Consider the following 13,208-nt stretch of genomic DNA (forward strand, 5'->3'; position numbering starts at 1 on the left):
CATCTTTGGGCAGAGGAGACTGGTGCACAGTTGCTGCTCAGACACCTCTATAGCCTGCAGGCGTTGACAGATAGTTCATCTGCAGTATCTTGGAGGCTCTTGCATTTCGCTTGCAGGCTGGGATTGCTGGAGCACTCTGCAGACAAAGGCCAGCGTTCCACCCAGGTGTCCTTTCCTAACATGTAGATGAATCTGAAAAATGGAGGAAAGAGAGGAGTTTAGACAGTTTGTGTTGTATTTAAATAGATCAGAAGACCGTGTTTATGTACCTTTTCAGCATGGCATGACTTTTAATCAGGTGACATACTGTTATACTTTCTAGTTCTTGTGAACAACCAGCAAGCATTTAACTTTTTCTACTTTGGTAACTTATGTGCTTGGCAGATTTTGTGTACGCAAGCGTGCTGATTTTTACTGTCATTATAACACCTCTGTGTTTACAAACTTGACGCAGCTGATTGAGTAACAACTCTGACACATCCAACAAACGGAGAAAACGTACCTCGAAGCCCGTTGCACGACGTTTAAAAGAAACATGTCATTCAATCCGAAAACGTTGCAAACAAGTGCAGAATGTTTTGAGATTGAACTCGCCCCTAGTGGGCGCCTAGATTGGACTAGCAGAGTTGATTGCTGCGTCACAATTAGTCAACAGGATGACAGCAGCCACTTTTAATCCCAGCTCTTCCTCTTCACTCTGCTACTCCCAGCCATTGGCCATCTGTGTTGTGGAAGCTTAGTGATTTGAGAATGTGTAAACCTTTGTTTGATGTAAATACTTTGATTATTGTAATTAAGAGTTTGAACAGATATTGAACATTCTTTAGCAGTTAGCCAGAAGCCCCTTTTTGTTTGTAACCTATCAAAACACAAAATAAAACTGCTACTATTTTCCCTGTGTTGAACTGGCCTTACTTGGTGGCAGTGGGAAGAGTGGGGAGACACCCTTATGTTATGTCCAGGTTTGCCCCTAGACCTTGGACATAACACATGTAAAGTCAGAACCCCCAGCAGTATGTAAACTTGACCTCCAAGAGGTGCCTACCCTTTTTTTTCCCACTAAGGATTTTTTTTTCTTGCTCTCCTTACCTGTTTGTGTCGGTGTCAGTGTTCCACTGGTCGTCTTTGGGGCCGATGATGAGGTACTGGGAGCCCTGCTTCAGGTTGAGTTCATCTCTGCAGCCTCCATGAGACATGAAAATCCTCTTCTGGCCCACTTCAATACCATCCTCCACACCTAGATGGAAGGAGAAAGATTCAGATAATACATGGCTGCACATTACTAGATAACAGAGCCTCAAATCATGTATGAATATGGGTCCATCTAATAAATTATTTTGATAACATACTTGGACGTTATAATCCTATTTATTAGGAAATTCTTCATTGTGATCCCTACATCTTACTTGTCATATCCTACTACTGGGGTTTTTATTAGCGCACAATCCTTTCTTTCAAAAAAGAGCTGATGACCATAAAACACAGACACAGCAATGACTTACCCAGCTTGATAACTTGTGTGATCTCCATCTCATATTTGTCGTAGTAACTCTGGCTGACACTCAGCACCTTCACCTGGAAAACTGAAGCACAAGAAAAAAGGTGTTATCTTTGCCGTGTTCTTAATGATGTAATTTATGAATTATGTAATTGAATTTTACATACTATATATACACTGTATAATGAACGGGTATGTCAGTGTCAGCCTAATAATAAACGCAGCAAGTAATAATCATTATTAATCCTACTATACATTTTAAGGATTTGACTGGCAATTACTCGAGACTTTCTGACCAACTTTTAAACTTAACCACAGTTCAGCTGTGTGCATGTGAGCATGTTAAAGCTGTGAGTGTGTGACACCGTACTGTACCGTGGTGTAAAGACTTGCAGGCAAACGTCTCTCTTTCTTTGTTGGGGAAGTTTTCACCGTCGGTTTTGGAGACACAGCAGTCTCCTGGAGATTGTGAGCGCACAGAAAGTAACGAGGTTGAAAATGACTGACAACATAAATACAAACATGTCCACCAGTGCACTGTTTTCGCAACATGCGCACTTTACCCTGCGTGCAGCGGCAGACGTTGTCCCTACAGATCCGTGTGAGCTGCTCTGTGTCCTCCCTGGGAGTGTAGGTACGACTGCAGCGGTGATCTGTGACAGAGAGAGAGCAAGGAACCCCTGTCAACATCATATATGTCTAACTAATTTGTTTGTCTCAGGCTGGGCTTTCACTGTTTGTAGGCCTATGTCTCATAATGACGTAGTCTGCAGTGAATCTTGACCAGCTGAGAGGGAGGAAGGTGGGACTAAAGGCGGATCCACAATGACACTGTTCTATTAGGTGTTATGCAGCATTTCCAGTAATATCAAATTTTTATTTGTAAACATAAAATGCAGTAAAAAGCTGTGATGGTCAGGGTGTGTTCTCATACCTGGGCTGTAATACTCATAGACAGTAACGGTGGATGGCTGGAGGAGGCCGACCTTAAAGTTCTGCTGAAGCCTGAACACCAGGATCTCTGGCTCTTTGTGAGACACCTGAGAAGAGGATGGGGGAGGATAATTTATTACAACAGAAAAGGGAAGCAGAAACATTACACAGCCAGTGAGTATATTCATCTAGTAAGCCTGAGCTCCAGAGTACGGGGTCCTGTTTCAAGAAGATGATTCATGTAATTATCTGTGTAACAGCGGAGTAAAACTTGGAATCTCTTCAATATATTGTAAAAACACTTATTTTAATATAGACATATATAGTCGGGAGGGGGGAAAAAATCGATACAGCATAATATCGTGATATTTGCAATGGCAATACTGTATCGATGCACGGACGCCAAGTATCGATATTTTATTATATAAATTGCAGATGGGAGGAACTTTTTGGTACTAGAATAATAAAATCTATTGATTTTTTTAGTCCACTAGAAATCTTAACAGGACCATATAGAGGACTGAAAAAGTGATATGAACAAACAGAGAAATGTATCTTTTTAGATAAACAGATGTTGACAAAGTTTGACTTTAGGGACCTAATTGGAAGTTGGAAAAACGTAATAAATTGCAATATATTTAAAATCGCAATTGAATCGCAACACAAATATCGTGATAATATCGTATCGTGGGGCCTCTGGTGATTCCCACCCCTAATATATAGATGCAAAAACATGCTTAAAGAGACCAGTTTTTCACGAAATGACGACTCTAAACTTTACAGAATCAATGACATGAAGCAGCAAGTCAAACTCATGGTTGCAAACAAGCAAATCTGACTGTGTTACCTTGAACAGATGGATGATCAGGGAGCCTCTGTCACTCAGGTTATCAACAATCTGGAAGTTATTGATGTAACGGTCCACAGAGTTTGACAACTAAACAAACACACACATGCAGAATCAGTTAACAACCCTAACATGTGAACAGTCTCATCTGAGCTATCACACATCATTTTCACAATGTACTAAACTTTTATAAACTTCTATCTGAGTGGGATTGATTAGGACCCCGGTTTCACTGACTAGTATCCCAAAACATTTTATAGTGATTCTCTCTTTTTTTCTGTCCAGCATTTGAAAAAAAGGTTTTTATATAGATTAAGTTAATTGTTCTTAGAATCCATATTAATTTCAATCTGGTTGGGTCTTTCATATGTTTAACTACTTTAAATTATTACTTCAGGTGTTTTCCAAAATAAAAGCAAAAGCATTGTCAGTAAAACTATTAAGCATTCTCTTGAGATTTTAAACCTTTAAAATAATTTTCTATAAATGGAAATTAAATTTTTTTAGCACTAATAGTAGAGGCTGATTACCATCTCTAGGTCTGAGTTTTCTGGGGTGAAGCCAGTGGGCAGACTTATATCCAGAACCACCATCCTGACATCTCTGGGTCCTAAAGCCCTGTGGGATTAGAAAGAGACCAGCACTGACAAAAAATACTAAACCTGAGAGAATATCAACAGAAAGCCAGTCTCCCACTTAATTATCTATAGAACTGAAGGAGAACACTGATAAAATTTTTCGAGCGTGTGAGCGGCATCATATATATCAACCTGAGTAATTTTGCAGTTAGAGACAGGTAATTCTATCAAGTGTGTCATCCTCAACTTGTGCCTCAGAACATTTTTAGTCTTTTATTTCCTTTCATCAACTTTAATAAAAGTTAAAAAAAAGTTTAAACTTTCATTTAAAACAATAACTCACCTCACTTTGATGGTCATCTGATAGGATTTTTCTACATCTGCTGGAGTTTTTTCTGTTTTAAGGCAGAAACACAGCATTATTTTATGTAAAGTGGGTTGGGGTGCTTATGCTGTGGAGTGTATATAATTATTTTATTTAGTTCTGCTACAGTTTGTATGTTATTTTTCTCTTAATAACACTTTTATCATTTCTAGAAGTTAATTGAAGATGTGATATGTTAAAAAATGTCCTGGCAGTTCCATTAAGAAACATTTATCATTATGTTCTGCTACCATGTTGTTATCATTCCATGTTTTTTTTACAATATATCAAGAAAAAAACAACAATCTAGGAGATTTTGATATTTGCTGAAATGGATTTCATCCCTCTATGGCACTAAATGTGACTTCACATGACCTACAGTAAAAGGACATAAAACACTGAAGAGCAAGACATCATGGATCATGTACGAGAACTCGAGTTACCGCTGGATTCTTCAATAGTGACGTTGAGCTCAAAGTGCTTGCAGGGCATTTTCTCATCAACATCATGTAGCTGGTTGTAATAGGTCACAACCTTGAGTCCGAGTGGACAAAACATGCAAAACAAAAGACAGACACGAGAGGAAAAAAAACATTATGGTCACATAAAAGCCTCACTTAGGAACAAAATCCTGCTGTATGTCTGAAACGGAATGATCCCAATCTCCGGTCATGTGATCTGATTTAATTTATGTACCATATCTGTATATGTATGTGTACATTTTTTTAAGAAAAATTATGTTAAACAAAATAAGTCATCGTACCTCCAGTATGCCCTGTCCATTTCCTCGAGCCTCCACTTCCAAATCAAGATTAGCAGGCAACTACAGAAAAGCACCAGAGAAGAAGACATTTTTGGCCAAATACACTCCCTGATGTTGCTCTTGCATCCAGTATTGCTCTCAAATCCCCAAATGTCTAAGCTCACTGATAAAACTATAAAACTGAGCTGTGCTGATTTTCGTGACATCATGTGAGAAACATTATGACACACTCCCAGTGTCTCCTACTGATTAACTCGGCTGGATGTTACATTCAGTTTCAAGTCTCTCACTTTGGAGGAACGAGCAGCGTAGGCAGTCTTGGGGTTGAAATGGTAGCGGATTTCCTTGCGTCCTTTTATCCTTACATCCACATCCAGACTGAGGTCAACAGGAGGAGGTTTGTTAATCAGGTACTCTGACAGCGCCTGGAGCACCACCATGGTGGACTGAGAGAGGACAGAGAAGGAAAACAGAACTGATAAGAAAGACTGCAGTAATACAGTATTTTATTCGGGTCATGTAGCACACAGCCTTTATCTATTTGGGCGCAGGTAATATGAGTTTTTAAGATAGTCTTTCCACCACTATTTGAGCACTTTTTTTTCCCTCATGAATGGATTTTTTTGTTTTTTGTTTCGTTGCTTTATGAAGTTAATTTCAAACAATATTTGGAACATTTTTGAGTGTGTTAAATAAATAACTAATTCTGATTTGTGAAGTGACGAGAAGTTCTTGAAAGTCAGCTGTAACGACCACTTATTCAATGCCCAGCTTTTCGAATTTTACTGTTGAAGTGCTGACACACAGCTGCTGCAGCTGAAACAATAAGACTAAAATGGTCATACAGACCATCAGAATTTGTCTAAACGATGCGTGTGGAATACACAAATGGAATTATATTCAGACCTCTTCGTGCCTTAATGATCGGGCAGTGATATTATAAGCCTGTTAACTTACACGTTCACAGTCGGCCTCCTCCATTTGGTTGCTGCGTTGCTTTCAACCTGGATTATGTGTTCATTTCTTTGTATTTGTCCAATATTATACTTTTTGTTTGAAAAACATGACGCTCTGTTGCCAACAGACTTGTCCATATTTGCAACTGGCAACATCAGCCCTTATATGTGGACGCGCTGATGGCTTGATTGGGAAACCCAGGTTGATTTACCGAGTTGATAACCAGCTTTGTGTGACCGTTTAGCCTGACTGGGTTATTATATTGGGGCTTCAACTTTGAGATACTGTGAGATGCTGTTAAAAAACCTCACAAATCCCGTTACGAACACAGATTCCTGTGAATCAAAACGTAAGCTACTAAAATGAAAAAATAAATCAGTGCTGAACTTACGAGATGCAGATGAAAGGTCAAAAAGTGCTACACTGACGGGTGTTTCTTTTCTTTATTTTGTCCACCTCATTTACATCAGTGAGGTTAGGCTAAAAATCAGAAACAACTCTCTGTATGGAATACAATTCAACGGCATCACAAACTACATCCTGTAAAATAATACTGCTATATTAGACTGCATTAGCTGGAAACTAAGATTATGTAGAGTATATGTATGTAGAAACTGCTCCCAAAGATTGAGAATGAATGTTCATGCTCATACCCTTCAATCCATTTTCAACATAACTGTTGTCCATAACAGACAGTGTGTCATGGCTTCATCTGAATAGTATAAATTAACTTCTGCATTTACCATAATGTAACAGAACAGTCAAGTGTGAAGGCAACATAAGGCAGTACCCACTAATCAGAGCCTGGAGCAAGAGAAGTTTGAAAAGGCAGTAAGAAACTGTTGGATTTACAGCTCAGCTACCAGCCCTGCCCTGCCGTGTACCTGAGTGGAGCCGAAGCCGCCTCCTCTCCTCCTCTGGCTGTTCAGCCATTTAAATGGCTGTGCAGCTTCCTCCAGGTGTCCCAACTTGACAAGAGCCAGCAGGGCGTAGCCGGTCGCCTCCAAGGTGAACAAGCTGTTCTGACTGTCAGGCCAGTGGCTTCCACCTGGAGGAGAGAGAGGGAGGGAGCGCCTGTGTAAGAGCAACATACTATCACTCTTTAACCAACAAAACAACTCTGCAGCTTTTTTTTTAAGACTAACAACAAAATTTGGATAATTTTGGTATGTTCAGTATAAAATAATTTATATGGCTACATGCTGTATGTTTGTTAAATGTTTCCTTTACCGTTTTATTTACTCTGCTCACTCTGAATAAGAGCTAGACTAGAGAGAAAGGTGCAATTACAGATAGTAGGAATGCAAATATTTCAGTTTTAAGATAATAGTTTTGGTTAGAGGTCTGATATTTTGGCAATAAATAAATAAAATAAATAGAATGAAGCAGTTATTAAAGGGACAAGTGTCTTTGCAGTTAAGATTCTGTGTACTGTACAAATGAAACAGGGTGGGGTACACAGGATACCTCGAGCTGCAGCACTCAGTAAAATTTGTTTCAGGTTGTAGAGTCCAGTATTCCCCAGCAGAGCCAGCGCATAGGAGGCGATAGCCACAGTGTACGGTCTCCTCCCCGTCTTCACCAGCGCTCTACTCAGGTATCCAGCTGTATTACTGATAACTAACTACAGCAGACAGATATGGTAAACAATACTACTGATAATACCACCGATCACAATAACAACGAGGTAAAAAAGTGTTTTACAGGCAACAAACGAAAGTTAACTAAAGATTAAATCCAGCTTGACACAACCAACTCTGCAGATAATATGTTTGCATGAATTACCTCTAAGTTCGTGTTTAAATCGTTGCAGCTGATTCCTGCCTGCTTGGCTTCAGCGAGCGCTATGAGGACGAAGGCCGTCAGGGTTGTCTCAGGGTCATCGCCACGGAGACCACCCTGGAGACACAAACCAAATTTTTCTGTTAGATGTCTGTGATGGTTCTCAGTCATCCAGGTCATAGTTATTTAAGGAAGGTTTTAAATCAGGGGGAACTGGGCTTTGTTGAAGATACTCAGGGACGTTTCGTCTCTCATCCGAGAGACTTCTTCAGTTCTATTTTATTTTAACTTTTGTTTACATTTTCTTCAAAATACCGCCTCAGCAGACCAGAATGGAAAGCATCTCTCTTGTCTCTTCTAGGACTGATTTCTTCCTGTATTGAGGACATATAAGTTTGCTCAAAAGATGTCTGCTAGCAAACTGAAACTGAACTGAACTTGTTTCATGATGTCAATTACCCCGAGAGAAAGAAGACACCACCGCCATCAAAAAAATTACCAAAAAAAGAACCGCTGTGTTATTATTTTACTGTTTTAAGATTTAGAGTGAAAAAAGAATACTAGCATACAATTAACACAGAGTCCTCAGCTGATACAATATGTATGTACATACAGTGGGTGTTTTATTGTTTATTTAATTGGAGGATTTTTATATTATTTTGATATTTATTAATGAAAGTGAACTGATAGAAGGATGAGGAGAGTGGAAGAGGAGGGGAAAAAACATGTTTGAGTGTTTGTGTCTCTCACAGTCATGGTAGTGCTGTAAACTGGGTTGTCCTCTACGAAGTTCCCCCTAAAACGCTGTTTGTTCTTCGCCAGGTAGAGCAGAGGGTCACACACTTGCTGCTCGTTGACGCCAACGATGGAGTTAGCCATGGAGAAAACTTTCACCACGTATGCTGTGATCCTGACATTCAGGTGGACTGTGATTAGCCAACATTTGGTCACTTTAAAGCACACATTATTTAACTTATACCACTGACTGAGTCACTGACCTTTTCATTACTTTTCTGCAGGATTTTATTTCAGAATGTGGCATGTATTCAAATGATCTTTTATTAAATCAGATATATTAATAGGTTTTACAGAGAAGTCGTGTGAAAATCCACATAACTTGAAATCCCCAAATCCACTGAAACTGAAATAATCTGTTTACTAGTATTTCTTGGGTTTTAGAGATTTAATAAAAAAAAAAAGTATATATATAGATTGACAGGATGAATAAAAGGTAAAGCCTGAATAAAAGATAGGAGAAACATATCAAATGCAGTCCCCCACTGTGACCCATCTACCATTGTGTCCCTGACCAAGACACTTAACCCCTAGTTGCCCCAGAGGTGTGTGACCTCTGACATGTAAAGCAATTGTAAGTCGCTTTGGATAAAAGCGTCAGATAAATGTAAATGGTTTGGTCAGTATGTAAATTATTAAATAAAATGTTACGTTCTTTACAGTCACCTGATCTCAGCGCTCTCCACTACCATCTCCATAAAACCAAATTATATATCATCAACTTTCATCATGATCTATTTAGTGACGTCTGATTAAATAAGGTTGTTCCACAGACCAGGTAAGGAGCGCTAAAGCTGTTCTGACTCCACACTAAGACACTTCATGTTGGTTTTTCCTTTCATTTGACACCCATCCGTACATACAGTATATACAGCATAGGACAGTACCATGTACTTGCGCCTTCTCTGCTGTAGGGGGGGTACGAGCCATCACTCTTTCTGTAGGCTAGCTGGTTCTCATAGCCTGAAAACACAGAACATGTAATAATTTATAGATGGGGTGGAAGGGAGAGAGACGTCTTAACTTGTTCATAATGAAAACAATGCTTGTTCCAAAATAATCTATCCATCCATCTGTCCACCAAGGCTGCAGTTCATCCATCAGCCATTCACCCATCCATCCATGTATCCAACTAGCTATTTATAACCTGTCTATTCATTCGTCCATCAATCTACAAATCTAGCCAACTATCCATCCATCCTTCCAACTAGCCATTCATCCATTGCTGTATCCATCATCCACTGATTCATGTATTTATCAGTGCCTCCTAATAGCCATTGAGCCATTGGTGCATCTATCCAACATCAATGTATCATATTATTCATCCATTCATGTATCAAATTATCTATTCATCTATCCACCTATGTATCAAATTATCCATCCACCCATGTTTCCAGCTATATATTCATCATTCATCCTACTTTTTGGATGTCCTTCATTCATCCATTAATTTATCCATGCATTCATTCCTTCTCTCTAACCTCTCCTGATGTACCGGAGAGCCTCAGCCTTGCGCTCCACCCCTACACTGTCCCAGCTGCTGGTTCGGTCCAGGTAGAGGGTGGCGATGAGCGGCAGAGTAATGCTGGCCAGGTTCTGCTCCACGCAGCCGCCAGGCATCTGGATCAGAGAGGCCAAAGAGTCCTCACTGATGGAGTTATCAATGCTGTCTGCCAACACATTACCTGGAGTGGAGAGGAAGAATCAGGAATCAATCCATTCTCTTAGATTTATTTTTAATCCTTATAACCGCTCTGTCAGTGACTGACCTCTGACATTGATGAATGTCTCTGGCACTGAGTTCGGCACAACTGACTCTAGTTCGATCTGGCCCACACGAACCGTCTGCACTCCTGCAGAGGATGAAAACACAGCCATTAAGTCCAGAAAAGTAGTAAACAGTGTTTTTACTGATGTGACCACCAAACTGCTGTCTAATTTTTTAGAGCCTGCTGTGTCTGTAATCACACTGAACTGTGCACCAATATGGAAAAGCTGTGATTAAAATGCAATTGTCTCATAACTGGAACATTCAAAAATATGCATTACCTTTGTTTCAGCATTACAGATGTCTATCTTGTCGTAAAAGCATTTATTGTTTTTTGTGGCAGCAACACACAGAAAGAACATTACAGCTTGTAAAAAACTCACAAGGGCAAACTGGATCAAAAATAACCTAGACATTATTTTCACTGAATTTCAAACTCACACCAGGTAAGGTATGGTTAGCAGCTACTAAATAATAATATATGGGCTACAAAGGTACTCCATACCTTTACCTTACTAGACCATATCAAGTGGGGTGAATCTCTTATCAGTCTGCAGAATTGCATTGAGTGGGTTTTTCCAGTTAGCAAGTGGCTCCACATGATCAGGTTAATAGAGACTAATGAAAGAGAGTTAATAGAGAGCTAATGAAACTACCTGGATAAGATGTCCCAAGTAGCCTATGGTAAAGTGGCCTTGTCTTTCTATAAGGTAGAACCTACATTTTTACACAGCACAAACATAATTGATGCAGCACATTAGCTAATCAGAATAAAGGGAGTGCTGAAGGCCCACCAGCCAATCAACACAGTACAGTGAGTGGTAAATCTGTTTTGTCAGTAAGAACGTAAATCAAAAAGTCTAGTTTAGTTTGTGTTTTGTTGCCCAAAATTTAAAAAACAACCTGTTTCTGCCTGTGTCAACTACATACATATCTCCATAAAAAAAAAAATTAAAAAAAAACCACAACACAGCATCCACAACATGATAAAGACGTGTCAAAGTTGTTCATTTCTTGTACTTTTGCTTACGTTACTAGACTCTGGAATGCTTTTGGGCCAATCAACACTTTGCACAAACCCAAAACCCTTCCCAATTTAAGTCTGACATTTGTAGTTCACATCAGAATAGGTCCTGGAGGACTGTGAGAACATTTTAACTGCCTAATCCTTGTTTAAATGTGTGAAAGTAAAATGTAAAAAGTAAAAATGTGATCACAAAAAAACAACAACTCCACCATGCATACTGCTGAATCAGCTCATTCTGGGCAGACGAAAGGACGTAAACATGAAATCCCATATTGGTGACACAATGTGACCTAATTTACCAAGAGATAATAGGAAATCAAGCATTACTGCTACCTTACCTCCTTCAGCAGCTGGGTTCAACACTGCACTCCATACTTCAGTCTTCTGAACTCCATCCACCTGTTTGGGTTGACAAAAAACTTATTGTAAAAGCAGATATTTATTCAAGTAATTCTGTGTTATCTTTTAATTACCTTCTTATACATATTCTATTTTCAACATTTTATGTATTTCTGGCATAATGTCTAAAAAGAAAATGTTGACATAGAAGTACCATAAAAATAAAATTATTGTGACATTCGATTACAGAAACACATTTTTAGAACCCAGAATATCAGGTTTTCTGTTTTAGCTGCTGACTTTGTTTCAGTAAAACAAAGACACTTCATCTTTACTGGCTCCCATTAACATCCTACCCTGATTATCCTGCCATGACGTCTTCATCATCAAGACTGACTCACCACCACCCGTAAATGTTTCTGGATGCGGTCTCCTCCCATCATGTCTCTGCCGACCACCATCACCTCCAGAGGAAGTTTCCCCACCACCAGTGGTACGATGGTGTAAGGCACCACAACAGAAGAGCCGGCCGACAGCGTCACTTCCTGTGTGTGTCTGTCTTTAAAGGCTATGCTGCACATGCCCTCCGTCTTCATCAACACCACCCTCACCTGAACAGGAACCAGTCACAGCATAATACCAAATGCATTTAATTTCATTTTATTGTATTTCAATGAAAAGAGAATAGACGCTGCATTTTATCTTTAGCTATGCTAGCAGCATGGCTCTGAGAATGGCATCGTTGGTCGTTCTGTCTTTTATCATTTTGGTCAAGTCTAAAATATCTCCACAACTTTTACATGGAAAAAAAACCTTGTGAAGACATTCATGGTGCCCAGAGGATAAATCCTACTGACAGGTCATCCCCTGTTTTTTCCTTTAGCGCCACCATAATGTTGACATTTGTGTTTCTACAACTTTTGGATTGCCATATTTTTGCCAAATTTTGGTACACACACTCACGTTCCCCTTGGAATGAATTGTAATCACTTTGGTGATCCCTTAACTTTTCATCTAGCATCATTCTATCATTCTGTTTAGTGCTATTTAGCAACTGTTAGCATGCAATCATGGTAAACTAAGATGGTGATCATTATACTTGCATTATACTGCTAAACTAGCATGTTAGTAATATCATGAGCATGTTAGCATGCTGAGAACAGACTCAGAGGTGCTAGTATGGCTGCAGACCCCTGTCTTGTTTTAACTTCTGCAGAGAAAGATTTTTGTTTTGTTTTATCTATCAGGCAACTCCTATTGTAGTAAATGCATTTTATATTTACTCAATTCCCCAACTGAAAAGAAAGGAAGTGTCAGTACTTGATTGATTTTCTTACATGCAGTTCGTCGTAGCCGTAGTTGTGGATGACGGCTTTAATCTCGACCTGTTCATTCTTCGCCACTGAATATGGCAGCTTCAGGTCAACAAAGAAACGCTTCCATGCTCTGACATTGTACGGCTCGGCAACACAGAAACCTACAGACATTCAGAAGTACATTGCAGTGATGGGATGTATAAATGTGTATGAGCATTTGTAGTAGGTCCATTATCCTTAG

General features: G+C 39.4%; 1 protein-coding gene across 1 annotated transcript; it reads right to left on the bottom strand.

The window, feature by feature from the left end:
* Window positions 1-4: 4 nt before the first annotated feature.
* LOC119918946 (complement C3-like) lies at window positions 5-13,128 on the bottom strand (the record flags this gene model as incomplete). The annotated part of the gene is given in 22 exon segments (XM_038739536.1): window positions 5-192; window positions 1,090-1,237; window positions 1,503-1,583; window positions 1,874-1,957; window positions 2,062-2,151; window positions 2,433-2,538; window positions 3,279-3,368; window positions 3,809-3,896; window positions 4,200-4,251; window positions 4,664-4,754; window positions 4,984-5,043; window positions 5,274-5,429; window positions 6,825-6,988; window positions 7,408-7,564; window positions 7,726-7,839; window positions 8,473-8,632; window positions 9,405-9,480; window positions 9,999-10,202; window positions 10,287-10,370; window positions 11,651-11,711; window positions 12,053-12,262; window positions 12,989-13,128. Coding segments are annotated over 22 exon segments (2,561 nt in total), but the record flags the coding sequence as incomplete, so codon positions are not given.
* Window positions 13,129-13,208: the final 80 nt, after the last annotated feature.

This window comes from Micropterus salmoides, unplaced genomic scaffold (genome assembly GCF_014851395.1).
Source record: "Micropterus salmoides isolate LMB-PRFRI ecotype aquatic unplaced genomic scaffold, ASM1485139v1 Ms_hic_scaffold_2497, whole genome shotgun sequence".
Classification (NCBI taxonomy): Eukaryota; Metazoa; Chordata; class Actinopteri; order Centrarchiformes; family Centrarchidae; genus Micropterus; species Micropterus salmoides.